Source organism: Zootoca vivipara, chromosome 4, assembly GCF_963506605.1.
Source record: "Zootoca vivipara chromosome 4, rZooViv1.1, whole genome shotgun sequence".
In the NCBI taxonomy this organism is placed as follows: domain Eukaryota; kingdom Metazoa; phylum Chordata; class Lepidosauria; order Squamata; family Lacertidae; genus Zootoca; species Zootoca vivipara.
This window is the reverse complement of record NC_083279.1, coordinates 71,805,204-71,830,765: the sequence shown is the minus strand read 5'-3', so window position 1 is coordinate 71,830,765 and position 25,562 is coordinate 71,805,204. Positions and strand designations below refer to the sequence as shown.

At 39.9% G+C, this 25,562-nt stretch overlaps 1 protein-coding gene across 26 annotated transcripts in view; it reads left to right on the top strand.

The window, feature by feature from the left end:
- ZBTB20 (zinc finger and BTB domain containing 20) overlaps window positions 1–25,297 on the top strand; it is a 496,349-nt gene extending 471,052 nt beyond the window's left edge. For all 26 annotated transcript variants that reach the window (XM_035115418.2, XM_035115408.2, XM_035115410.2 and 23 more), the window contains 3 exons: window positions 721–908; window positions 16,562–18,154; window positions 20,058–25,297. In XM_035115418.2, coding sequence (XP_034971309.1) covers window positions 721–908; window positions 16,562–18,154; window positions 20,058–20,476 — 2,200 coding nt within the window. In that variant the 3' untranslated portion in view covers window positions 20,477–25,297. The remainder of the gene's footprint in view (window positions 1–720; window positions 909–16,561; window positions 18,155–20,057) is intronic.
- The last annotated feature ends 265 nt before the right edge of the window (window positions 25,298–25,562 follow it).

Here is a 25,562-nt window from a genome sequence, read left to right as displayed (position 1 = left end):
GAAGTGGAACCTTTGGCAGGCACCACTTACGTAGGAGTGAGAAAAACTGCACCTGCTAATATTCTTCCTTTTATGCAACTATTAAAGGTGCAAGAATCATCCTTTGCACCACTGTGCCTTTATACTCTGAGTCCATACTTACTCTATTTTCTCCTGGATTAGCTGCTGTTGTCTATTTCACCTTTTATGGCCCATTTGATTCCCAGTGTGACCAGTTCCTAAGTGGAAGCAAATGGGTTTTTTTCTTAACAGCTTCAAGAAAGGCAGGGACTAGCAAGTTCTCTGAGCAGGTTTCATGCTCACTATTTTGAGACATTTTGGTTGGTAATAATAACTATTATGGCTATTGCCATGCTGTGATTTAAAATAATAATAATAATAATAATAATAATAATAATAATAATAATAGGATTTTATTTCTTTAGGCCACTGGCTTTCAGTAGTATCTGAATAACCTAAACCAGTGGAGCAGGCTTGTCCTTCTGTGAACTCCTCAAAAATACTATTACATGTTTTTGAATGGCATGTTTTTAATATGATACATTGATCATTGTATCTGAGTAAATACGAGAACTGGCATCTTTCCAAATAAGAAGTATTCAGAAGAGGATTCCTCCCTTTAAGTTAGCCACCAAAATGAGTTTTCTTTTAACAATTCTAAAAATGCCGTTTCCTGCATATGCAACAAGTTCCTTCAAAGGTCTCTTTGTTTGTTTTCAGGAAGAAACCCAAGACAGCTGAAAAACAGAAAGAGCCTGAGGAGAATGAGATTACGCAGACGGGTGCATACAGCGCCAAGTCAGGCCTTCCCTGCCTGAACTTTGAAACTGTCCCATCTTTGAGCCCAGCTCTCATCCATTCATCACATTCAGCAAGAAACCTGCACGCACACACAGGGTCACCTGATTGTGAGTACAATACTGCAGTTGTGGGGTATCGGTATATATACTGAAACATGTTCTCCCAGGTTTCCTAGCATCAACCCATACTGTCCAAACAAAGACCTCTTCACTCAGATTATGGGATTTTTCAGGACATATGAATTATTCATACAGACAGACTCTGATCTGTAGGAACTAACTTTTAATGAATTTATTTTCATTCATATCCAGACCATATTATTCATTTGTTTAGCTATATGGAAGACTCAGGAGCAAATGCTGAATATTATTGTTATTATTACACTTAATTTATTAATCGCCTTCTAAACCACTGTCTCTAAGGTGATTTACACATAAAATAATAATAGAAATCTAAAAACACAAGTGCAACAAATAAATTAAAAAACAAGATGAAAACTCATTGTAAAATGGTATATAATAAAAACATATGAAACACTGTTTAGCAAAGATAGGCGGAAGCCCTTTTTAAAATTATTTGAGTCCAGTTACTTCTCACTGGCTGCTCCATAGTTGTGGAACTTTCCTAACTTTACAAACATGTGGAAAACTCAAGAACTTTCTGATTTTGCAGATCATGAAGGAGACGGTCCCTAAGCACTGTTGACTTTCATACATTAAGGGCTTTGTAGATCCAAATCACATACTGGGCCTTAGAAGAGTTTAAAGATCCAGTGCAGATAGCAGACCTCAGTAGCCCGCCAGTAGCCTAGCGCAGTCAGGAATTGCCTCACAACACTTTGCACAGTCCCTACTTTATGGAATCATTTTGGCGGGAAAGAACAAAGACATTTTATAATGGCCCTACATATCTACATTATCTATCTGTGGTAGTAGTGATGGTACATCCCATTTTTTCCTAATCAATTCAAAACAGCTAGCAGCATTCTTATAATCAGTGCTGTTGCTACAGTATAGCTTACTGAATACATTAACAGTTTATTTCAGAAACAGATTATTTCATAAAGTTGCAGTCCAGTGCACTTCTGCTTGGGAGTTAAGCCCACTGAGCAAAGTGAGACTTACTTCTAAACCTCATCTGAGCTAAAGATGTCACTCTAATCCTTTGTCCAAAACTGGATTTCCTATTCATATACCAAATCAAGATTTACCCCACTCTTTCGAACAATGGAAAGCCGTCATTTTGCCAACCAGAAAAAATATCATTTTCTTATGCACTATGTAGGATACCTATACAGTGGTACCTCGGTTTTCAAATGTAATCCATTCCGGAAGACCGAGTTCTGAAATGTTCAAAAACTGAAAACTCAATAGCCAACAGCTAGGCCTCAGGATCTTGCACTCAGTGGAAGCTGCGTGGCATGTTCTGCTTCCAAGGCGTGTTCAGAACCCAAAGCATTTACTTACGGGTTTACGGCGTTCGAAAACCAAAATGTTCATCAATGAACACATTCGAAAACCAAGGTACCACTGTACTACATTAGACCAGACATCAGTCTAAACTCCATCCTAGCCCCCAAAATCACCCTTCTCCTTTAAGCAAGGCCAAATACACATCCATCCAAGACATCTGAAAGCAGGGAAGTTTTTAATGTTTGAAGTTTTATGTTGTTTTTATTGTTCTGTTGAAAGCCGCCCAGAGTGGCTGGGGAAATCCAGCCAGATGAGCAGGGTAGAAATTATTATTATTATTATTATTATTACCCCAAAATTCACCCCGTTCATTTTTCACAAGCCAATTAGGCCCCCATCCAAACCTCAAACATTATGCTCATCAGGCACCCATTGGAATCCCAAACTCCAGCTCTTTCCCCATGGTCAAATGATCGTCTGAGTAATAAAAATATATATTTTTCTTTTGGTGAGACCAGATGCTCTTCTGAAACACATCCCCTGATGCATCTTAGCCTTATAGAATGCCATTAAAATCAAGGTTTGCCATTAAGTATCATTTTTTTTTCAAGAGTTCTTGCTTACAAGACACAGGTCATTGTCATGCTCATTTGAGAGCAATAATTGCACTTTCCTCCTCCGCTGTAACCTGTGTATGCTAGATAATATTGATAGATACACGTGGAAGACTATGTAGGTGGAAAGGACTACAGGTTTCAAATGGAAGAATCCTCTGTACTGTATGCATCCCTCCCAAATGTGGTCATTCTAGGGCAGGGTAGCCAACTATTCAGTTTCCTCTCCTAATGAGAGTTGCAGTCTAACAGCATCTGCAGGACACCACTCTGGCTCCCCCTCCAGTTTGATTCCAGTCAAAGCATCTCTGGCTGGTTATCACTGCTATGATGTGCAAATGAAATGCTCAAGGAACTTTGCAGTTAGGTGCAGTGCAGGATTCTGCGTCAAATATAGTTCTAAAACATATTCAAGAACATTCCACCACAGGTTCTCAGACAAGCCACAACTTCTGTACTGTAGGATAATGATAGCGCACACATCATTGACATGGATTGAACCTACAAAAAGGAAAAAATAAGACAATTGCAATTTCAGTGGCATTCTTAAGTTCAAAAATAGTGTCACTGGACTTTTCAAAACTGATGGTGCCCATCTGAAACTGCCCTGTGACAGAATGGTTATTTTGTCGTTGAAGTTATCTTACATTTGAACTAAACAGAATATAGTTCAGCATTCCCCAAACTACAGTAAATATGCTGGACCTGTTGCAGTCTTTAGGTCTGTTGTATGTTTAATTCAAAGACGTCAACACAAACTCTTTATTTTTTTTAATGATTCTCTTTTCATTTTACATTTTAAAAAGTTGCAAAAAGTCTAACATTTCTGGTCAGCTGTTTAATATACTGAAGCTTTACAAGAATTCCAGCAAAAGGGCCCTTTAGATGAATTGGGCATATGTAAAATCTCAGTTTCACTAATGATTTGGGGATGTCATAGTTTCCTTCTTCTTATGTGGTTTTAAAATGAAAATTTACAAGCGGGGAAAAAAGGAAGAAGCCAGCTTCCAAAGCCAACCAGACTTTGTGGAGGCCAATAAAAAAAAATCAGGTCATTGCAATAAAAGTAAGGTTATCCATTTCTTTTTTAAGTTAAAAAACAACAACCTGTCTAAACACAAAGGTTTGAAGTTAGCCATGTTATTGGTATTATTGTTAACTGAAATCACTTTAGCTACCATTTACCCTTTCTTTCTTTCTTCTTTCATACATTCTAACATTTTTAGGAAGCAGTGCCCACACACAAATCTGTTCACATTTTATGACCAACGCAAAATTGGCTTACAGTCGTCTCTAAGAGGAAAAATAAAAAATGAGCAAGTGTGAAATTAAGGCACGCTATATGTTTTATTTTCCAGCAAACAATCTGTTTAACCTTTTCACAGAAATGAGAAAGTTAATTAGTTAGTGAGACTTGAGGTATCATCCCAATATTTGTTTACAAAACAAGTGAGGAAGCATGAAAGTGGCTTGGCATAACGTCTGGGGATGGAATGAGCCATAGCAGTGTGCTTTTTTTTATTGCCTCACATCAGATGACCACAGTTCTTTATTAGGCACAATAGTGTTTGAGTCCAGTGTGTGTTGCTGCTTTTGCTGCTCTAAATTCTACGAATCAACTGTAAATTCAATCTTTATTTGCTTTAACAACTTATAGGCTGCCTTTCAACATAAAAGCTTTCCCAAGGTGACTTACAATCAGCATATTTAGCAGTGTTTCTTAAACCAGAATCCAAACATTTTAGACTAAAAGAGCAACACAGAACCATTCCTAAACCAGAATAAATTTTTAACTATTCAAAACAGGGAGCTGTGATGTTTTTTTTTTCTTGGAGGCAAGAATTCAATCCTTTTGGACCTTGGGCTGATGACAGAGACCAGCATGTACATTCCTTTGAAAAAAGGATATGGACTTGTATGTCCTTTTATATATCAGCTGCCGTGAGACAAACCACCTACTATAGACCACCCCTCAGTTAATCGTGGAGTTTGCTTTGGAAGTGGAAATGGGCTCTCAGACTTCCACATGCTCCAGGTGTTAATGTGGTCAAGTCCTGTGAAACTATAGGCACACACTGCTGAGATTCTTAGCTACTTCTCAAATACCATCTCAGCCACAAACTCTTTAGCCAAGGTGTTGTCCATTAGTCTTAGCCTCCCATCTATAATAATAATCCAAAATAATTAGGCACATGGTTCCCCAACAGATACAGCTTGTTTCATCCAAGTAACTTCTTATGTAATGTTGAGAATGCTGAACCCTGGAAAAGGTTTTTACTGGGCTCTCACCCCAAAAATGCCCCCCAGCAACTGCTCATAAGACTGACAGTTTTGGAAATGACACAACTTTTATAAAATGCCTAGCCAGCCAAACTTATAATGTGCACTTTTTTGTAACAGGCTCTTGGACTGTAAGGGGCTAATGATACTGCCATATCATACAGGGATATTGTAAGGTTAAAAAAAAAAGTACGGTAGTTGAAGTTATTTCACAGATTAAGGGCACCACGTGATTGAAAGCCTCACCTGCATATTTCTTTTGATGAATGGCATCATATCAACAATACCTTTCTTTGAAACCAACAATGCACCTATTTTTGTAAATTTTCAGGAACTCGCCAAAGAGAAAGTATTTAGTATGGCACAATTTTTATTATGGATTTCAAGATCCATGTGATTTTCAGTAGTGGAATAAAGAATTCATATCAGCTTGCTACTTTTATCCAAGAATGCTGTATTTTTACAGTGCATTTTATGAAACCTAAAATACAATTATCTTTTTTTTCTCTGGGATTCTGTTCTGTATATAGTCTCCAGCAGGGACCTAATTATTGTTGCTGATTGAGATATGTTTTCAGTAGATGTCGTACTTCTTTTAAGGAGTCACTTATAAAGGCAAGAAAAAAAAAAAAAAAAAGAAGTCGAGGTTCCGGTTTCCGCCTGCAGGAATGGCGGACCTGTTTTCCATCTCTCTGACCTTCGTAAGGAATTTGGCGGTTGCTAGGGGAGTAAATGGCAACCCCCTACCCTCTCCGGGGGTTACGGAGAGGGGCCGCTGGCCCGCGATGCCCCCAGACCCACTCCGACTGTTTTTGGAGTGGGGGGAGCTTGGGCTGAGCACTTACGACGGCCAGGACTCCCGGACGCTAATCTGCATGGCGGGGATTTCCATGGTTAAAGAAGATAATTAGGCTTAAATCTATGGACATACTTCAGAAGGAGGGGAAGAAGCGCTGTTTACTGCTGAGAATTTTATGCTGCTGAGCGAGAGGAGTCAAAGAATGTACGGCATCTGGAAGAAGGATTGATGGGGACGGAGCGATAAGGGAAGCAAGTTTTTATTTTTTCTTCATATTGTTGCCTCGTATCTTCCCGGACGCGATGTCCTGGCTTGTTTGGAGTGAAAGAGAAGCAAAAGACTGTGTGAGTTGAACTCTATAGCTGTTGTTATTGAGCATATTTCTTAAAGATGTGAAGTTGCCGATGAGAAAAGCCCCCCCCTAGTCAGACGGAAGGAGTTCTGGACGCGTTCGGAGGATTTATGAGCTGTGACGCACTTTAAATTGGAGCAGCGACCTGAAGCTAAGTTCAGCTATAGGGCAAGGAGATCCATTAATTTACCAAGAGTTCATGGTTGGATGTTTGGGTCTCCTGCCTGAAAAAGCTGTAAATTCTATAAAGATAAATAAATCGTAAATCTTCATGGTTATGAGAGAAAATGAAAGTGATTTGAGCCTTTTAAGATGGCGCTGCTACTCCGTCGCAACAGGGAGCTCCACTAAGAAGATTTATGGGGAGGCTGGACTGATTAACTCACACAGGAGAAAGAACATCTGTGAAACTTCGTTTGACATTTATCTCAACAGCTGGAACAATCGGATGAAAGTGGAAAACATCTAGGTGACTGTAAGGGGAAGATTTGGAATATTATGAGCTTGGAGGACGATTTGAACTTTAGAAATAAGACGGCAGTGGACAGTTGCGAGGAATTCCCAATTTCTTGAAGCATGGGAACCCAAAAATAAATTATTTAGATGATTTGGCATAACATTCGGTTTGATTGATATATATATGTGTATAATTTGAAATATTGAAATGTGATATAATTGGTTTTAATTGGAAAATTAATAAAAATATTTTTAAAAAGAAAAAAAGAAAAAAAGAAGAAGTCTAGGCTCAATATTCATGTTTTGAATTATCTAGACCAGGTGGGAATATGCAGTATACCTTGTACCCGTTTACAGTATATAGTGCAATGTTTCTACTTCATAGCCCACAAGAGGATTATAATATAAATTTAAAAGTACTTTCTTAGTGGATATTATGACATTTTTAAGCACTGAAAATATGACTGGAACAGTGTGGTGTTAACATTTTGGAAAACCTTTTTATAATAGAAATGCTAATATATGCATAAAAGTGGAAACCGAAAACCAAATGTTCTGCTGTATACTTGGGTCCTAATATCTATTTACAGTTCCAGATAGTCTGCAGCATTAGTTGAGACTCACAAGGGTTGGGGACAGGGCTGGCTCTAGGTAGACCCCCGGTGGCGCGATGCGCCAGGGCGCCGAGCCGGTAGGAAACCATGCTGCCGGAAACCATGCTGTGCCCTGAGAGGGCGGGGGCGCCGGAGCGATCTCCGCCGCTCAGCACCAGGGCGCGCGACCTGCTCGAGACTGCCCTGGTTGGGGAGGCGACATTTCCCCATCTTCCTAAAACCTTTCCCCTTTGTGTTATATAGTGTGTTGTTGTTGTTTAGTCGTGTCCGACTCTTCGTGACCCCATGGACCAGAGCACGCCAGGCACTCCTGTCTTCCACTGCCTCCCACAGTTTGGTCAAACTCATGTTGACTTTTTTCAGAAGTGTTACTTTGGATAAAGATCTCTGGCCAAATAACAAACAACTGTACAGCAATATATGTTGCATCTATTGCTGAACAATTTTTGTTGTTAGATTACAAGGGAAATGATACATTACATTCAACAGCCATTTAATGACATCACTCTGATAGTGTTACCTGTTTTAGCTCATTACATTTCAAGTCATTGTGATAGAAAAAGTTTACAGACTTTCCCCCCATTAGTCCATAAATTAGTTTTGTGCTGTCTGAAGTACAGGTGAAACTCAGAAAATTAGAATATTGTCGAAACGTGCATTTATTTCAGTAATGCAACTTATTATTTTTTCTTTTTCTTTTAATTTTTACAAATGCTTTCTTTTGGAAATTCCACAGTAATAAAACAAATAGTTACAATAATACAAAAATAAATAAAAATAAACATCGCTATTACATTTTATTAATTCCATTCCATTTATAATTGACCCGCCTAACGACAGATAATTACAATTACAACAAATAAAGGCTTGACATATCTTGCTTTGCATGTCATGCATCTATCTCATATATTGGTTTCACCTTTTAAGTTGCATTACTGAAATAAATGCACCCGTATTTCCTTTTGTCCTGAATCTCCTACCATTCAGTTTCATTGGGTGACCTGTTTCCTGTATTATGTCATACAGTTTGGTCATGGCCACTAGCTTAGATAGCTTTGAAAAACGATTAAACAAATTAATGGAGGAAAAGAAAGAGTATTGTCTATCCACTTTCTCCACGCCATGCATAATTTTAAAAATCTTGTTCATATCCCCCCCCCAAGTTGTCTTTTTTTCCCAAAATGAAAAAGCCGCAAGCATTCTAACCTTTCTTTATAGAAGGGTTGTTCCAGTACTCTTGAGTTTTTACTACTCCAGATAATTTAGTATCATCTGAAAATTTGGCCACCTCAGTGCTCACCATAACTTCAGATCATTTGTGTAGAAGTTAAAAACAACAACCAGTCCCAATACAAATCCTTGGGGGATTTTACTTTTTACTTTCTTCCATTGTGAAGACTACCCTTTTATTCCTACTCTCTGCTTCTTGTTCTTTAACTTTAATGACAATGTCTGTTAAGTTTACTCCAGAGTCTGTGATGAATGACTTTGTGAAAAGCTTTTTGAAAGTTTAAGTATGCGGTGTGTACCAGATCACTCTATGAGCATGCTCAAAAAACTCTTTTTAACGTTTGTGGACTTACCTTTGCAGAACACATGCTGGCTCTTCTTTAGCACCATTTTTTTTTCTTTAATAATGCTTTTAACCGCTTTGCCTATCTGCTATTTGTATGAGCAAGTTGCTCCACATAAGATTCATCGTGGTACGGTCAGCAGTATAGTATCTGCTTGGCATGCTTGGCAGATGCCAAGCTCAATTCCCATCATCTCCACACAGGGCTGGGAATGGGAAACCCCAAAGAACTGCTGTCAGTAAATGCACACATTACTGTTACACGTCACCCCAGTCTCTGAGAAGTGAGAGAATCCAGGGTTTCCAGGCACTTACCCAGGTTCAGTTACCTTGGAACAGGGGCAGAGGAAGGGGGTGTGGTAGCTGTGGGCCACCCCGGGTGTCACCATTGAGGGGTGTGACAAAATGCTGGGCAGCACTCACCACGGGGCTTCCCTCTCCTGGGAGAGACGCGGTGGCTTGGGCACGTGCAAGCTCCACATTGCCCAAACTGTTGACCTGCTGCCTCTCCCCCAGCTGTAGGGTGGCTGAGTGGGAGGAGGCAGGCAGACTGGAGGCCCTGCCCTCACCCTGCCCCTATGGGTGGCTTGCTCCACTCCTGGGCGCTCTGCCCGAGGTGCCCGAGCAGCTTCCTTCCCCACTGCCTTGGAATGAAGGCCAGCAGAGACACTGGTATCTTTAAGATATATGGTTTTATTTACACACCTGGGCATAAGATAGATGGACTCACAGCATTGACACTTTAACAGATCTTGCTTCTTCATTCATCACTAGTTTTGATCTACCAAAGAACAAGCATGTCTCTGTGTCTCCAGCTTTCCAGCCTGCTTCTAACTCAGCTCACACTGTTGTTGTTTAGTCGTTTAGTCGTGTCCGACTCTTCGTGACCCCATGGACCATAGCACGCCAGGCACTCCTGTCTTGCACTGCCTCCTGCAGTTTGGTCAAACTCATGTTCGTAGCTTCGAGAACACTGTCCAACCATCTCGTCCTCTGTCGTCCCCTTCTCCTAGTGCCCTCAATCTTTCCCAACATCAGGGTCTTTTCCAAGGATTCTTCTCTTCTCATGGGGTGGCCAAAGTATTGGAGCCTCAGCTTCATGATCTGTCCTTCCAGTGAGCACTCAGGGCTGATTTCCTTAAGAATGGATAGGTTTGATCTTCTTGCAGTCCATGGGACTCTCAAGAGTCTCCTCCAGCACCATAATTCAAAAGCATCAATTCTTCGGCGATCAGCCTTCTTTATGGTCCAGCTCTCACTTCCATACATCACTACTGGGAAAACCATAGCTTTAACTATACGGACCTTTGTAGGCAAGGTGATGTCTCTGCTTTTTAAGATGTTGTCTAGGTTTGTCATTGCTTTTCTCCCAAAAAGCAGGCGTCTTTTAATTTCGTGACTGCTGTCACCATCTGCAGTGATCAAGGAGCCCAAGAAAGTAAAATCTCTCACTGCCTCCACTGACTACACACTGACTACACTCCTATTGTTCTCTCCCTCTGGAAGCTAGGTGGGGGAGGGGGAGGCACACCCATTTCCTTCCTTTTCCTCACCATCACTTAGTTGTACCTCTTGCAACCTAGTCCATTCTTTTGGGATGCTGATGAGGACACTTAAGTGGCCAGCTAAGGCCATGGTCTCACCAAGAAATTTGTCTGACTTGTTCGGCAAACTCCTCTTGTTAGATTGTCACCTCACAGGATCCAGACTCGAAGAACTGGAAGGGACTCAGGAGATTATCTAGACTGACCACTACCAAATCTACAACATTACTGGCTAAGATGAACCAATGATTTGACTTGGTATAAGGGTATAAGCTGGGTATAAGCTTCCCATGTTCCTATGCACAATCATGGTGACACTTTATCAAGCAGCAACAATTACTTCTTCTTCTTTCGCGATCACTCGTAGCTGAGTAAGATTGTCTTCCATGAATGTGGTCTTAACAATGTGTCCATGAGGCCAATTCTGGATCCACACATCGTTCCACAGTGGGGACATGGGTTTCCAGGTGGGAGTTGATCACGGTGAGGACTTGCCAAAGATGCCTTCCTCTTAGCTTGTTTCTCCCTTTCGTCCTGAGTTGGTGCTTCTTCAAAGTCCCTGATGCCTTTGGTGAAGGCTGTTCTCTAATTGGAGCACTTGCAGGCCAGTGTTTCCCAGTCCATACTACATTATTTTATATTTGCTTTGAGAGTGTCTTTAAACCTCTTTTGTAGTCCACTGGCATTACACTTTCCATTCTTAAATTGGGAACAGAGTACAGTAGTTGCTTTGGAAGATGATAATCAGGCATGACCATTCCAATGAAGTTGATGTTGAACTACATAATCTCAGTGACTGCATGTTTATGGCTGGATCATATGAATAGTGCCTCTGCCTCTGCAAGAGCACCTAAATGGTTGCATTATTTTCTGATGTTTTTCTTGCCATGATCCGATTTCCCCCATGTTACTTACAGAGGCCAAACTGGCCTCCACTAGAAGTTGGGCATTTAGTGTCACTGATCCCATGCTGTGGAACACTCTTCCAGCAGACATTTGGCAAGCATCCTAGCTTTTGACTTTTAGGCTGACAGACTTATGCAGTTGCTTAAAATGTTATTGATTAGTCTGTCATTTTAAGTGTTGTTCTGTACTGTTTTAAATACCAGTAGTGTTTTGCATTTTATTGGATACATATTGTTGTGTACTGTCCCTATATTTTATGAGATGGTGGAATCTAAGTACTTTTATTAATGAATGAATACATAATAGAATAATTGAGTGGAAAACTGGGGGAAAAATGGAATAAGTAATAAATAAATTTAGGTAAACTACATCACTGACAAGCTCAGTAGTAGCTCTGCACACTTCTGAGGTGCTTGTGTGGGGACTTATAACTGGCATATCTCTCTCTCTCTCTCTCTCTCTCTCTCTCTGTGTGTGTGTGTGTGTGTGTGTGTGTGTGTGTGTGTGTGGTGTTGTCATGAATTCATACTTTTAGGAAATTCTCTCTCATCCCTTCTGACTCAGACTCTGTGTGTTGCTTATAAAAGGACAGGTGCCTATTTTATGCTGTCAGGAGAGGGCAATAAACAATATATAAAACAAGGTATACATTGGATTGAAGTTTGGAATTGAAGACAAAAATAAATATCTGTTCAATTTTTAGATTGTTTCCTGAATCGATTTAAGAACATGAAAGGGGAAACGTAACATGGTCAATTGCACGTAAACAGAGATTTTCTTATCCTGCTAAATGCAGATAGTGAAAATAGGGCTTTCTATGCATGCATATTGGTACACATGTTAAACTTCCATGCAGTTGGGAACCCTGTACAATCAGATTAAATACGAAGAATCTGTGTACTTTTCACTGTACACACATACAAATGCAGTTCTTGCTTTAATACAGAGGCAGAGGCAGCTAACCTGATCCTATAATTTGCATGTGTATAGCTGTGAAGCCAAGCATATCAAGGGGCTATAGTGTTGGGGCTTTGTTTGTTTGTTTGTTTGTTTGTTTACTGCAGTGGGGTTTATTGGAGAGAAATTCAGCAAAAATAGATTTTTACTTGTATGAAGTTCTGACTGCTGAATTTTTGCCTGTTGGCTGGCTGTTAAAAGTAGTCAGAAAACAGTTGCAGTTTGTACCTTCTTCCCAGATCGAGCCTTTCAGAGCTCAAACTAGATAGTAACATTCATCAGCTTTCTTTTCTTGAGAAATGATGCCATCATGTGGCCATTTTTATGTACACATTAAAAAAAATCAGTTGTTTTGAATTTTCCTTTAGCTAACTTTATTGCTTATAATCCATCAACAGATTAACGTAAAATAAACAGTATCTTAATTCATCTAATGTGTTACTTAAAAGAATATTAGATTAAGGAATTGATTTTAACACAAATAAATAATTTCTTTGGAATTGTTAATGGATAATTGGCAATAGTGCAATAAGATCTGAAATCATTTTACAAGGAGGAGTTCTGATTAAGTTTCTTTTCAAAACTGACACTGTTAATCTTCTTTCATTTACATCATGCTTACATCTGAGCTCTAGCATTTTTTAATAATCAGATTTTACTTTTCCTGCATATTTTAAAGCTACCTAACAAGAATATTTTGGAATATGAAATTTTCTGAATTCTCTTTAGTTATTAGGGTTTAGTCTAATAATTAGTCAGAATTTTGCTAGAATTATACTTTTGGTTTGCAACTGTATGCATGCTTTTAATATAAGCATAGCCCATTATGGAAATAAGTTAAGTTTAAGTCAGGAACTCAAGTCCAATTATCGGTAACTGAAATCTAGTATTCTATCTGAATCTACAGCCTTAGTCACCCTTGTAAATCATAATTACTAGGCTCTGTGCAGCTCCAAGTAACATTTCATGCACACTCAAACACTACAATTAACTGTTCCACCATTCAGAATTCAGTACCTTCCTCTTCTTTTAAAGTGGTTGTGTTAGCATAAAGGATCTGACATAATCTGATGTTTCATTTCAAACAGAATGGTACATGCATATTCCTATTAGTAAGTTTTAAAGGGATAACAAAAACATTTTCCAGACCCTTGCCCACAGAATAAAATCCCCTTGTCAACCCCTGTCAGCATTCTGAGAGTATGACACATGTGCACAATCTGTGTTATATCACCCCTCCCTCCAGGCTATATGACCATTCATTGCTTGCTTGGGTAAGAATAGCCTTTGCATTTTCACACCCTTTCATTTGTGTGCCATTTCTGAATCAACCTGCTTTCACAAAAAGGAACAAACTCTTATACAGTAGTTTCTCAAGCAGAGTCCATTGGGATTTCTATGTTGATATTCACTGGGCAAAAGAGGGTCAGTTAACAAAGGCAGCTTCAATTCACAGAAACATTTCCCACTGTATTAACTTTAAAGAAAGTGGCAGGTCTGTGAACAGAATGAGACAGGAGTCCTTTCTTCTTCTTTGTTCTGAATATTCTATGCAGTGACAATTAGGTGAGTGAGTGAATTGATTTGTATATTTATCAGTTAAAGAATATTTCAGATGTATGGATTATTTATTTGGATGCCATTTTTAAATGAATGTTCTTAGTAGCCTGTGATGCACTTCTTTACCTTTGGCTTTGTTTTGTAAAGGTGTCTCTTCATTCCGCTCACTTCCTGATACTGAAATTGATGTATAATGAAGTGTTTGATTTAGTACATGTCAAACGTAAGGCCACTCTGAGACAGGATTAACCCAAAAGGTTTGAAGGCCCCTGCTTATCATTGAACTGGGCTATTTAAGCCTATTTTTCACACTCATTTTTGACAAGATGGCTTTTACCAGTCATTTTCAGATTGCAATCCTTTCTTCTGGATGTACCACACCTGGTGAGACATTAGATCCATGTCATCATGTATATTTCTCATGTACTGGAAAATGATTTCTTAAACAATTCTCTATGACATGGTAGATTTCAGCTGATGAGGGTACAGTTAGAAGCAATTGCCACTATGCAACAGTAATGAATGGAAGCCAGCTGTTTTGCAAAAGTGGTTGCAAAATCTGGTCTTCCTTTAGGAACCTCTTTTCTTCAGGGGATGAGTTTCTTAGGCATATTTTTTCTCTCCATCAGTCTTGCTTTTCTTTACTATTTACAAATTAATCCCTTTTCCTCCTCTTTTTCCTCTTTCGAGAGGGCAATTGGGGGTGGAGACATGGTATTAACCTCTGTCCTTTGCAAACATGGATTCAAACCCTCACTTCTGGAAGCAAAGTTGCTGAGGGTAGCAGCTTGAAATGGGCAGGGAAGGGTTTAAATATCATCTCCCTTCTCTGCTCTGCCCCTCTGAAGTGGATTTTATTCTTTGAAGGAAATAATGTTGAGGGTTTAATATGCGGATTTGCGTTTCAGATGTAGTTAGCCCATAAGACCCTGTATTTCAGGAGTTGTGACTTGCATACATACTATCGTCTGTTGTCTGGGTATGAATATATTGAACATATCTGGGGACTTGGGAGAAGGTGTTTGCTTTACACATAGAAAATTTGCTTATGAAACAAAAGTGGGTGGGGTTTTAAATTCTCTAGACCTCTTATTCCAGAACAATTTTGCCTTTCACATTTAACGTTTTAATTGCAGGTTCTGAATAAAGGTGCATTCAGAAAGGGCACAGTAATCAAATGCAACTATAGTTCTTATCCCGGCAGGCAATGAATGGAGGTGGGTGGCAATTAACATAGGTTATGTTGAAAACACTGGGGTAACACTGGTGAACTAAAAACAATTGCTACATGAAGTGTGAAGTGGCTCCTAGACTTAAAGGAATTGTATCATTTCCAATGAGGTCCTGGTGGTTCTCGATAGTGTAGCCTACCTGGCGGCGGCGGCAGCAGTGGGACACTGTGAGGATTCAGAGGTTTTCTGCAGAGCAGGCTCTATTGTTGCCCAACAGCCTCATGTGGCAAATGCTGGAGTGGGGGTGGGAGGACAGAAAGTGTTTGAGAGCAGAGCTAGTCTGCTCCCCTTAGGGAGAGTGGAATATGTTGTCGCTGTACCTGTGTGGAAATCAGATTCAGCTGCCATTCCAGCCAGTTTCTGTGCAAGTCATGGGAGGGCACCATCTTGTCCTAGGCTTTGGGGAAGCCCTCAGTTTTGGTCTCTTAATTTGAAGCTGGGCTGGCCAACAGCTGTGTCATTAGATGCCCTTCCCTTCCCCTGGCAGTTAAGTACACTTTACCCCACCTCCTCACAGATGATAATGTGGGTGCCAGCTTAATTATTAGATGTTTCATCTGGACTACAGCTCCCACCAGTCCCGGCATCATATTTGACAGGCTCCATCAGGCCTCTTTGCTCACTCCATCAGCTCTGGTGTGAAGGCCAGCTCCATCAGACACCTCCTGTGCCTGAACTGTAACAGTGGGTCATTATAGGAGCAACTGTTTAAGAATGGGTGCCCGAGTTTTGGTTTTGGTTTTCCTGCTCCCTCCCTGTCCCTTTTCCCTTGGATGTTGTGGGTTTGTTTATTGTAAGCCTGAGGGTAGGGACTGCCTTGTTAGATCCAAATGTAGTAAAAAATAAAAATAAACACAAACCTGTAACCAATGTCTTAAACAATATTGCTAGATTTTCTCCCAGACATAGTGGAGCAGTAATTCCATTGGCATAAGGCCACGAGAAGCATTCATTTATCAATAATTAAACTGCTATGTTTCTACTATGAGAAAGTTAAACAAACCATTACTTAGGCTGGCATTAAAATTGGTTTCAGTACTGGTAGATAGTAAATATTTTGATCTGTACATCCACAACTAAATATAGTTATGCAGACACTTCTTACTTCGTCTTCCATATGTGTTTAAAGGGGAATGTGTAGGAACATACATGTTCTCCTGTCTGTATTTCTGAAGGCACTTGGAAAGAACACTGAACTCTTCGTTTCTGGGAAGGCGAAATGGTTGGCATGATTACCTAATTCACTTTCTAATTAAGGAGGCTACGCACACCTCAAATCTTAGTGAACTTTTATTTTTTGCATAAGCTTCCTAATACTGTATTTTTTAAAGCTGAGCAAGAAAATTCAGAACTGAAGTTTTCCCACACTAAAGAATTTCAACATTGCACAATGGGGGAGGCGAAACATGCCCGTATCAGCATCTCATCTGCCTTTCTATTGTGCCTTTTCCATTACTGCAGGTAACATTAGTTGCAAGGGGATGACAGAGCGCATTCATAGCATCAATCTCCACAACTTCAGCAATTCTGTGCTCGAGACCCTCAACGAGCAACGCAACCGTGGCCACTTCTGTGATGTGACGGTCCGCATTCACGGGAGCATGCTGCGCGCCCACCGTTGTGTGCTGGCGGCCGGCAGTCCCTTCTTCCAGGACAAGCTGCTACTGGGCTACAGCGACATTGAAATTCCTTCTGTGGTGTCAGTCCAGTCAGTACAAAAGCTCATTGACTTCATGTACAGCGGGGTGCTACGGGTCTCACAGTCAGAGGCCTTGCAGATCCTCACAGCAGCCAGCATCCTTCAGATCAAGACTGTGATTGACGAGTGCACCCGGATTGTGTCACAGAATGTGGGCGACATCTATCCAGTGATCCAGGATTCTGCCCAGGAGACACCGCGAGGAACTCCTGAGTCAGGCACTTCAGGACAGAGCAGTGATACAGAGTCCGGCTACCTGCAAAATCACTCACAGCACAGTGTAGACAGGATCTATTCAGCACTGTATGCCTGTTCTATGCAGAATGGTAGCGGAGAGCGTTCATTCTACAGTGGAGCAGTGGTCAGCCACCATGAAACAGCGCTGGGACTTTCCAGAGACCATCGTATAGAAGACCCAAGCTGGATTACACGGATCCATGAGCGCTCACAGCAGATGGAGCGGTATCTCTCCACTACTCCAGAAACTACACATTGCCGGAAGCAACCACGTCCAGTTCGGATCCAGACCCTCATGGGAAATATTCACATCAAGCAAGAGATGGAGGATGACTATGACTACTATGGACAGCAGAGGGTACAGATCCTAGAGCGAAATGAATCTGAAGAATGCACTGAGGATACTGATCAAGCAGAAGGCACTGAGAGCGAGCCCAAGGGGGAAAGCTTTGACTCGGGAGTCAGTTCCTCTATTGGCACTGAGCCTGATTCTGTTGAACAGCAATTCATAACTGGTCTAAGCCGAGAAGGTCAGCAAGACCCTCCTCAAGCAGAACAAAATGATGCTTCTGCTGAAGGCATTCAGCAGCAGCACATAGATGCCAACTCTTCCTCACCGGAGAGAGGCAATGACATTGAAAGGGACAGCACACTGCTCACTGTAAGCAACAGTACTGAAAAGGGGACTTTGCAGCCTTCTATCACTACAACTGTTGCCCAAACATTGCCAAGCACCCAGCTCTACTTACGCCAGACAGAAACTCTCACCAGCAATCTGAGGATGCCGCTGACTCTGACCAGCAACACACAAGTCATTGGCACAGCTGGCAATACCTACCTGCCTGCACTGTTTACTACACAGTCTGCTGGCAGTGGTCCTAAGCCTTTCCTCTTCAGCCTGCCCCAACCCTTAGGCCAACAGACACAGTTTGTGACAGTCTCCCAGCCTGGTCTGTCAACTTTTACTGCTCAACTGCCAGCCCCACAGCCCCTGGCTCCTTCTGCAGGCCACAGCACAGCAGGTGGGCAGGGTGAAAAAAAGCCTTATGAGTGCACCCTCTGCAACAAGACTTTCACCGCCAAACAGAATTATGTCAAGCACATGTTTGTACATACAGGTAAGTGTGTGGCTCTTATTTGTGAGGCTGTAGGCTCGGGGAGGGAAAACATTTATGAACATGCAGTCGGTTAGAAGAGATATTTTTCTATTTAACACCCTCATGTTGTATTTTAATAATAATAATAATAATAATAATAATAATAATAATAATAATAGGTCATATGATGCTGAAAGAATTCCTAATTGTCTCTTTCAAATCTTATTCTCATATATTGTAAAAGCACACCAGTTTGTTCTCAGACAAGTGGAGAAAAAAATTCTTACAATTTTTCTGAAACAATATAGAAAGAGAAGGAAAGAACATTAAAAAGTCAGATAAAATGAGGCAATGAACAGGAAGGTAGGAACTCTAATGGGATGGAAGAATGGGGCAGCTTCAGAGATGCAAAGGTGAAGACTGCTGGTTGCCCACCTATGCAATACAGCAGCACATCTTCTTCAGAACAATTGAAATGCTAGAACCAGTAAAGTTTTGTATCATAAGCAACTTTTACAGCTGTAAATATCTTTGAGAACTATTCTAAAAACCCTAAATGTAGGATCTTTCATGCCAAAAACTGGTTTCATCATGAATCCCGGATAAAAATAAATCCCAAAGTATGCATTTCCCAATCTTTGTGGGAAGGAAATTTCAGTGACCTAGCTTGGAAAACTGATAAGTTTGAGAAGTGGGCACTAGCCTATGAAAAAGCAGGCCATCAAACATTGTCAGTTTTTAAGGTGACATGGGACTCCTGCTCCTTATACTTTCTTTATTTTGTAATTCAATTTCTTGGCCAGGAAATTAATATAGTTACTTACCTGGCAAAAATTCATTGCTGAAAGCTACAAAGTGAAAAATGTAACTTCCAGTGTAAACACACCTTTAAAAGCATTTCCTTAATCTGTAAAGAGAAGCAACATTGTCCATTTGGTTGGGAAGATAAATGCTACCAAAGGGAGTTATAGCAAGGTGCGGGGGGCAGTATAGTATATTAGGAGACTGTGCCACACCTCACCAACTGTCACTTCTAACATATATGTCTCATACTTCCCTATGGGTGCAGCTACAGCAAAGGCATGATCCCCTAATTCCATTTTTGATGTCTTGCTATAAAGTAGCTACCAGTTGCTGCTGTGTGCTACACAGAGTAGGCTGAACCTTTAGCCAGGTGTTAACTTTGAAATGTATTAACCAGGGCTTTTTTCTGGGGGGACGCAGGGGTACACATACCCCTAAACATTTTGTGCATTTAAGTTTGGCCTCATTGAGGGGCAGTATTTCAATATGAGTAGGAAAATGAGAGTGCCCCCTAAACATTTCTAAGGGGGGGAAAAGCACTGGCATTAACAGAAAGATTTTGTATGTTTTGAATAATATATTCCCCTTTATTAACATGATTTTTAAAAGTGTTTTAACTGATATTCAAAATTGCTAGCTAGCTAAATAAACAAACAAACAAACAAACAAACAGTAATCCAGTGAAGCAAAACTCCCTGGCCTGTATGTCCTGTGTTAAAATATAGTGTGCTCTAAGGAGGTTATCTAACCTAGCTATACATTAGTATCCATGGCACAACAAAACCAACAATTCTTGTAGGCTGAAACAATACTGACAAGAGAAAGACAAGAAACCATCACTCCGTTCTTCATTTTGGCCAAGTTACTTTATATTTGTGTTCATTTTCTGTTGTTTGAGAAAATGAGTTATCGCCTTCAATTGAAGTAAGAGAGAGAGAAAATATCACATACAATAAAAGTAGATGCTGATTTCCAAGAAAGCTCTCCTCCCTAACCATTGTTCTATAAATATAACAAAAAGAACTAGCTAATTCATTAGAGACCTTATTGAGTGTTAATTTTTTTCCCCCTGGTTCTCTCTTTCTCCCCGTTTTCCCCTCTCCCTTATGCCATTATGCAGGTGAGAAGCCGCACCAATGCAGCATTTGTTGGCGATCCTTCTCCCTAAAGGATTACCTAATCAAACACATGGTGACTCACACCGGTGTCAGAGCCTACCAGTGCAGCATCTGTAACAAGCGTTTTACCCAGAAGAGCTCCCTAAATGTGCACATGCGGCTCCACCGTGGGGAGAAATCCTATGAATGCTACATCTGCAAGAAAAAATTCTCACACAAGACCCTGCTCGAAAGACACGTGGCTCTGCATAGTGCCACAAATGGAACACCTAGCACAACGGGCACTGGTGCAAGGGCTCTTCCCACTGGAGTGATGGCCTGTGCAGAGGGAACCACATATGTCTGCTCCGTCTGTCCTGCTAAGTTTGACCAAATTGAGCATTTCAATGACCACATGAGGATGCATGTTTCAGATGGATAAGTAAAATCTATTCTGTTATGAACAACAACAAAGCCCAACCAGAGAAACAACAACAAAAAGCTATGGCACTAGAATTTAATAATTTTTTTTCATTTTTACTTTTTCGTTTGTTTATTTTCATTTCATTTTTGTACTACATGAAGAACTGTTTTTTGCCTGCTGGTACATTACATTTCTGGAAGCTGGGTGAATAGTAATTAGCTCAGCCTTCCTTTGATGGTGGCCTTAAGGCCAGATAGTGCTTCAAGAGATCTACTGGTTGGATCTCCAGCTACTGGCCTCTAAATACAACCCTTCTTTACTACAAAAAAAACTTTTAAAAAAATCTTCTTTGTCACTTGTGAAGAGCACTACACACAAAAAAACCCCAACAACTAGAGGAGAAATATGTTATGAAATCTACAAGGCCTACTGTCGTAAGTACACCGCTTACAGTGTTTCAATGGACAGATTCACAATTCTGACCGCTCTGGACTTCACAGTATCCAGTTAAAACTGTGGAATAGAAACATATGGTTGAGCAGCAACCACAGAAAATGGGCCCTATTGGATTCCACCATTAGTCTTGCTATCTTAAAAAAAGGGCTGTGGAGAAGGGCAAGGGAGTTTGGGTTGGATGGTGTGGAGTCCCTGCAGGATGGGGAAGGAGAATAATAGGTTCCTCTTGTGGATTCTGTTCCATTCCACGCATTCTGATTCATGATTCCCAACTTCTTTCCTCCCCACTAACATCAACACCATATTTCATCGAAAGCTAGGAACAATGAAGTAAGAATTGAGGTGAGCAAAGCTGGCTTTTAATGTCATTTATTCAGTGTCTTTGCTGAGCCATGGGCCTCAGCACAATCAACGGGACTTTTGCAAATATCAAAGAGAAACAGCAAAAGGAAAAGATTTCAATATTTTTTTTTCCACCCAGTGTTCTAGATACACAAAAAGGATTAGCTCCCACAATCTTTGGGGGTAGGTTTGTTTTTTTTTTGTTTTTTTAAAGGCTGCATCAAGATTTATTCTTGTGGAGGAAAGTGACGTAGAAAGTGGGTGGGAAGTAAATAAAAAAAAGTTCTCAAGATTTTTTTTAATTCAAAATTTTATAGAGGGAAAGATGTGGTGTTTACCAGATAGAGTGCTGATTTTTTAAAAAATATATTTACCACAGTATTTGTGTAAAAAAACAAAAAAAAACAAAAGTGTAACCTTGTTAAAAGTAATTTTTGTTTTCTCTTTTGTTTTGCATACACTGCCACTAATACCTGCTCAGTTACATAACTGGATATATATGTGTATGGTGTGCACATGTATGAATATATGCATATATATTTATATGCGCGTGCACACACACACACATATATATATACCAATATCTATATATATCTATATATATATATCATTGTAGATAAAGACTGTTCAGATTAGGAATCCTACTTCCAATTAGCAAGAGGGGAAAAGAGAATGAGGTGATCCTGATGTCTTGTTTCAACAAAAAAAGTATCAAGCTTTTTCTGTTATTTTTCTCTGTGCTTTTTAGTAGTTTGAAAATAGCAGTCTGGGAGTAAAGTGATATTATATGTGATTTTCCCCTCCATCATATTCTGCCCACCTTGTAGTGTCACTTGAAAAGCTGTTCTGAATTTGAAGTTTTGGTTTTATTTGGCTTTTAATTTATTTTCATCTAAGGTTCTGATGAAAGGAAATTGGTTTTCAGAAGCAAGATTTTAACATTATTTATCCGGCCTTTGGAATGGGAGTATTTGTTTTGCTCATAAGTCCTAAAGTCCCTAGGTGGGCAAAGTATGAAGATTGTTCTAACACATCCTGTTATTCTGTCTTTAATCTTCCATAAATGAGAAATGGATCCAGTCTCTCTAGTTACTAAGATACCATGATTGTTCTTTTTCCTTATAAATACAGCTCATCTTCGTTATTTTTCATCTGCAAAGATATTAATGCTTAGAGCCACACCTTTCTGTACCAATCCAAAGTGGAATAAGGCAGGCAGGATATACATTAGAAATTCATTTCGTTTTATTATCAGTGCAAAGTGTGTCCCCTAAGTTTTAACATCTTCCTAGAGGAGTTTTTGAGAATTTATCACCCAAGGTTGACTGACATACTTTTAGTGCCTAGTTGAACTGGACCAATGTCTGACAAATCTCGTAAGCATTTGTCCTGTGCGTTAATTTCTAGTCCAAGCAAAGTGCCGTATTTTTCGCTCCATAAGACGCACCTTCTCCCGCTGGAGTCTTGGCAACACCACAGCGCCTGCAGCTCAGTCAGCCTGCCTCCAAAGGCAGCTGCGGTGGCAAAACTGAACTCATTGGCATTCCTGGGGGCTGCACCAACAGCCGCCGCCGCTCTTTTAATGAGCCTCATTCTCCAGCCGCAAGGTAGGTATCTCGCCTTGCAAAACCCAAAAGTGTTGCCAGCCAGCCTTGCTTGCTCATACAAGGGATAAAGAGACCCTTTCCTCTACTTCTGGGCAACATCTCCCTCAGAGCCTTCAGACATACATGGGCATCTGGCAGCTAAGCCTCAGAGTAAGAGTATATTGCTAGGCGGGAGCTCCCCATCTCAATTTGACAGAGCGTGCAAGGGAGAAAAGATCCCCGTCCGCGCTGGCTCCTGGCTGCTCTCATGCAAGTCACAGAGTCCCTCAGATGGAGGGAACTCTAAACTGTGTTCTAAAGCTCTCTTCCCCCGCCTCGCACAGGCGACATGCCACACCCCCGCTGCTCCGGGAACCAAAGACCCCACGCATTCATGCCACAAGACACACAGACATTTCCCCTTACTTTTTAGGAGGAAGAAAGTGCATCTTATTGAGCGAAAAATACAGTACAATAATATGTAAAAGAAGAGACAAAGAGGAAATACTTAGATTTTAAATGTATCCCTTTCTCAACCAAATTTGCTGTATTCCCAAGCATGCTTATGTGGAAATAAGTTCCATCAGTGGGACCTACTCCACGTGACAGAATTACAGTGACAGAATTACTAACGCCTGCTGACTTTATGAGACACTCCTCCATGCTAGACAGCTTTATTCTTATTTGTTTAATACTTAAATCTTCACTATTCCTTAGGATGAAAACATTTGTTTTACTGTCTGTAATCTATCTGGGATGAAATTGCATAGTTAAGGGATACTGTCAGATTTCTAGGTAGCCACAGTTTGTATATGATTGTTTTAAGATCCTAACCAGTTACAATGAGACAGCCTATCTATCACATTTGATAAATATTACAACATCACGACAATATTTTCAAAGATGACATTGTTTCAACATTAACTTTTTAAAAAATGATTATTGGCACAAGTGAAAGGATATATACTGTTCTCAAAAATTATTTAAGCAATTTAGATGCTGCCCCTGCCACCAGTCAATAAATGCACAACACCCCAATTATAAACAAACTGAAGGGAAGAAAGTCCCTGTATAGGAACTTTATCCTCACTGGGCTCTGAACTGAGGAAAATGTGTTTAAGATTGAGATTATAAATGTTGACTCCCATTGTAGTAATTCACAAACTAAAGGCAAAAAATAGCTGCATCAGAATGAAAAGAGAAAGATCAGGAAGTGCACAAAAGTATATGGCAGTGTCTTTTGGAAGAACCTTATATTCACTGAGTACAAAGAAAATGTTCTTTAATTCACTTTAAGCAGTATCTCAAATTTCTTCACACGAGTAGAAAAGGTAGTTGTCAATAACAGAGGGGGGGAATACGATAAAATGCCCTAATAATAAATTTGAGGTGTCAAAGGAGGGACAAGTATTTGGAAAAGTGATGGGGAAGCAGTTTAGAATCAGTAATTTTGATATTCATTGTCCCCCTAATGTACTATCTCTACAATGAAAATCTGTATTAAAATAGCAATATATCCGATGCTCCATCGCAAATGATAAACGCCCATCAGAAATTATGACATTTACTAGGCAAGAATAGGCTTTGATTGGAGGAAGAGTAATCCAACCCCCCTGCCCACACAAATGAAATAATATATATATATTGTGTATGCTCCATGCAGACTTTTATGTGCAGCTGATCCATTAATGTGATTTTACCAGTCTCCTGTCCTAGCAATGGAGCACCTGAATCACGCTTCTTCCAGTGAATGGTGCAAAGCAGAGACACTTGCACCACTTCACCCCATGAAAGCTGTTACCACCTGTAAATATCTGAATTAGGTAAATTAGATTTATGAAATTTAAATTGAGTGGCAAGCTACCTAAATACAGATTTGATTTGTTAAAGAGCAATTCTGGAACCTCAATTATTTCCAGAGATTCAAGTTATGTTCCTGTGTCTGTAGTTTTGTACATTTAGCTACACACAATGCCTAAAAAGATGTAGTTTTGAATTAAGTTTTGCTACTGCCTTCTGCATTTACACAACATCTCTTTTCCAAAACTAAAGTAATATAAAAGGGGTGTTAAGTTAGATGGTACCTATGCATGGGTACAAGCATAGTTTAGAGAGATGATCTAAAGGCTTTCTAGGGATGTTGTGTGGATACAGAGCTCCACTCATATGTAGAGTGCACCCAGGTACTGAAGATAATAGACCATCACCAAAGCTATCTGTCCTTACTGGAACCAATGATTCAGACCACTCATGCAGTTAAATTTATTTCTACATAGACAGTTTAAGTCACAAGGATTACTGTTAAAGAAACTAAAATTCAAAATTATATGGTTTTAATATTTTCCCTTCTAGCATATATAAACATACAAGATCCATGTTATAGTCCGAATCTAACAAAGAGTGGTAGTTGGGGCTTAAGCACACCTAGTTCTGTTAGATTACAGCTCCTTGATTTTTTTTAAAATATTCAATATAATTGGCAGTATACAAAAATTCCATGTAGTTGTTTTCTAGCTTTTCCGAATCCTAGTTATTTCTTTACTTTACAAACTTTATTGCTTATTGCCAAAGGTCACCACAATCCAAAAGTCCTAATGATTTCATGGTTCCAATGTTTATTTTGGCACTGAATTAATTCTATAAGAAAATTCATGTTGTATTTATTTGTTATGTTTTAAATATATTTGCACCATACTTAACTGAACTTCCATGTATTTAAT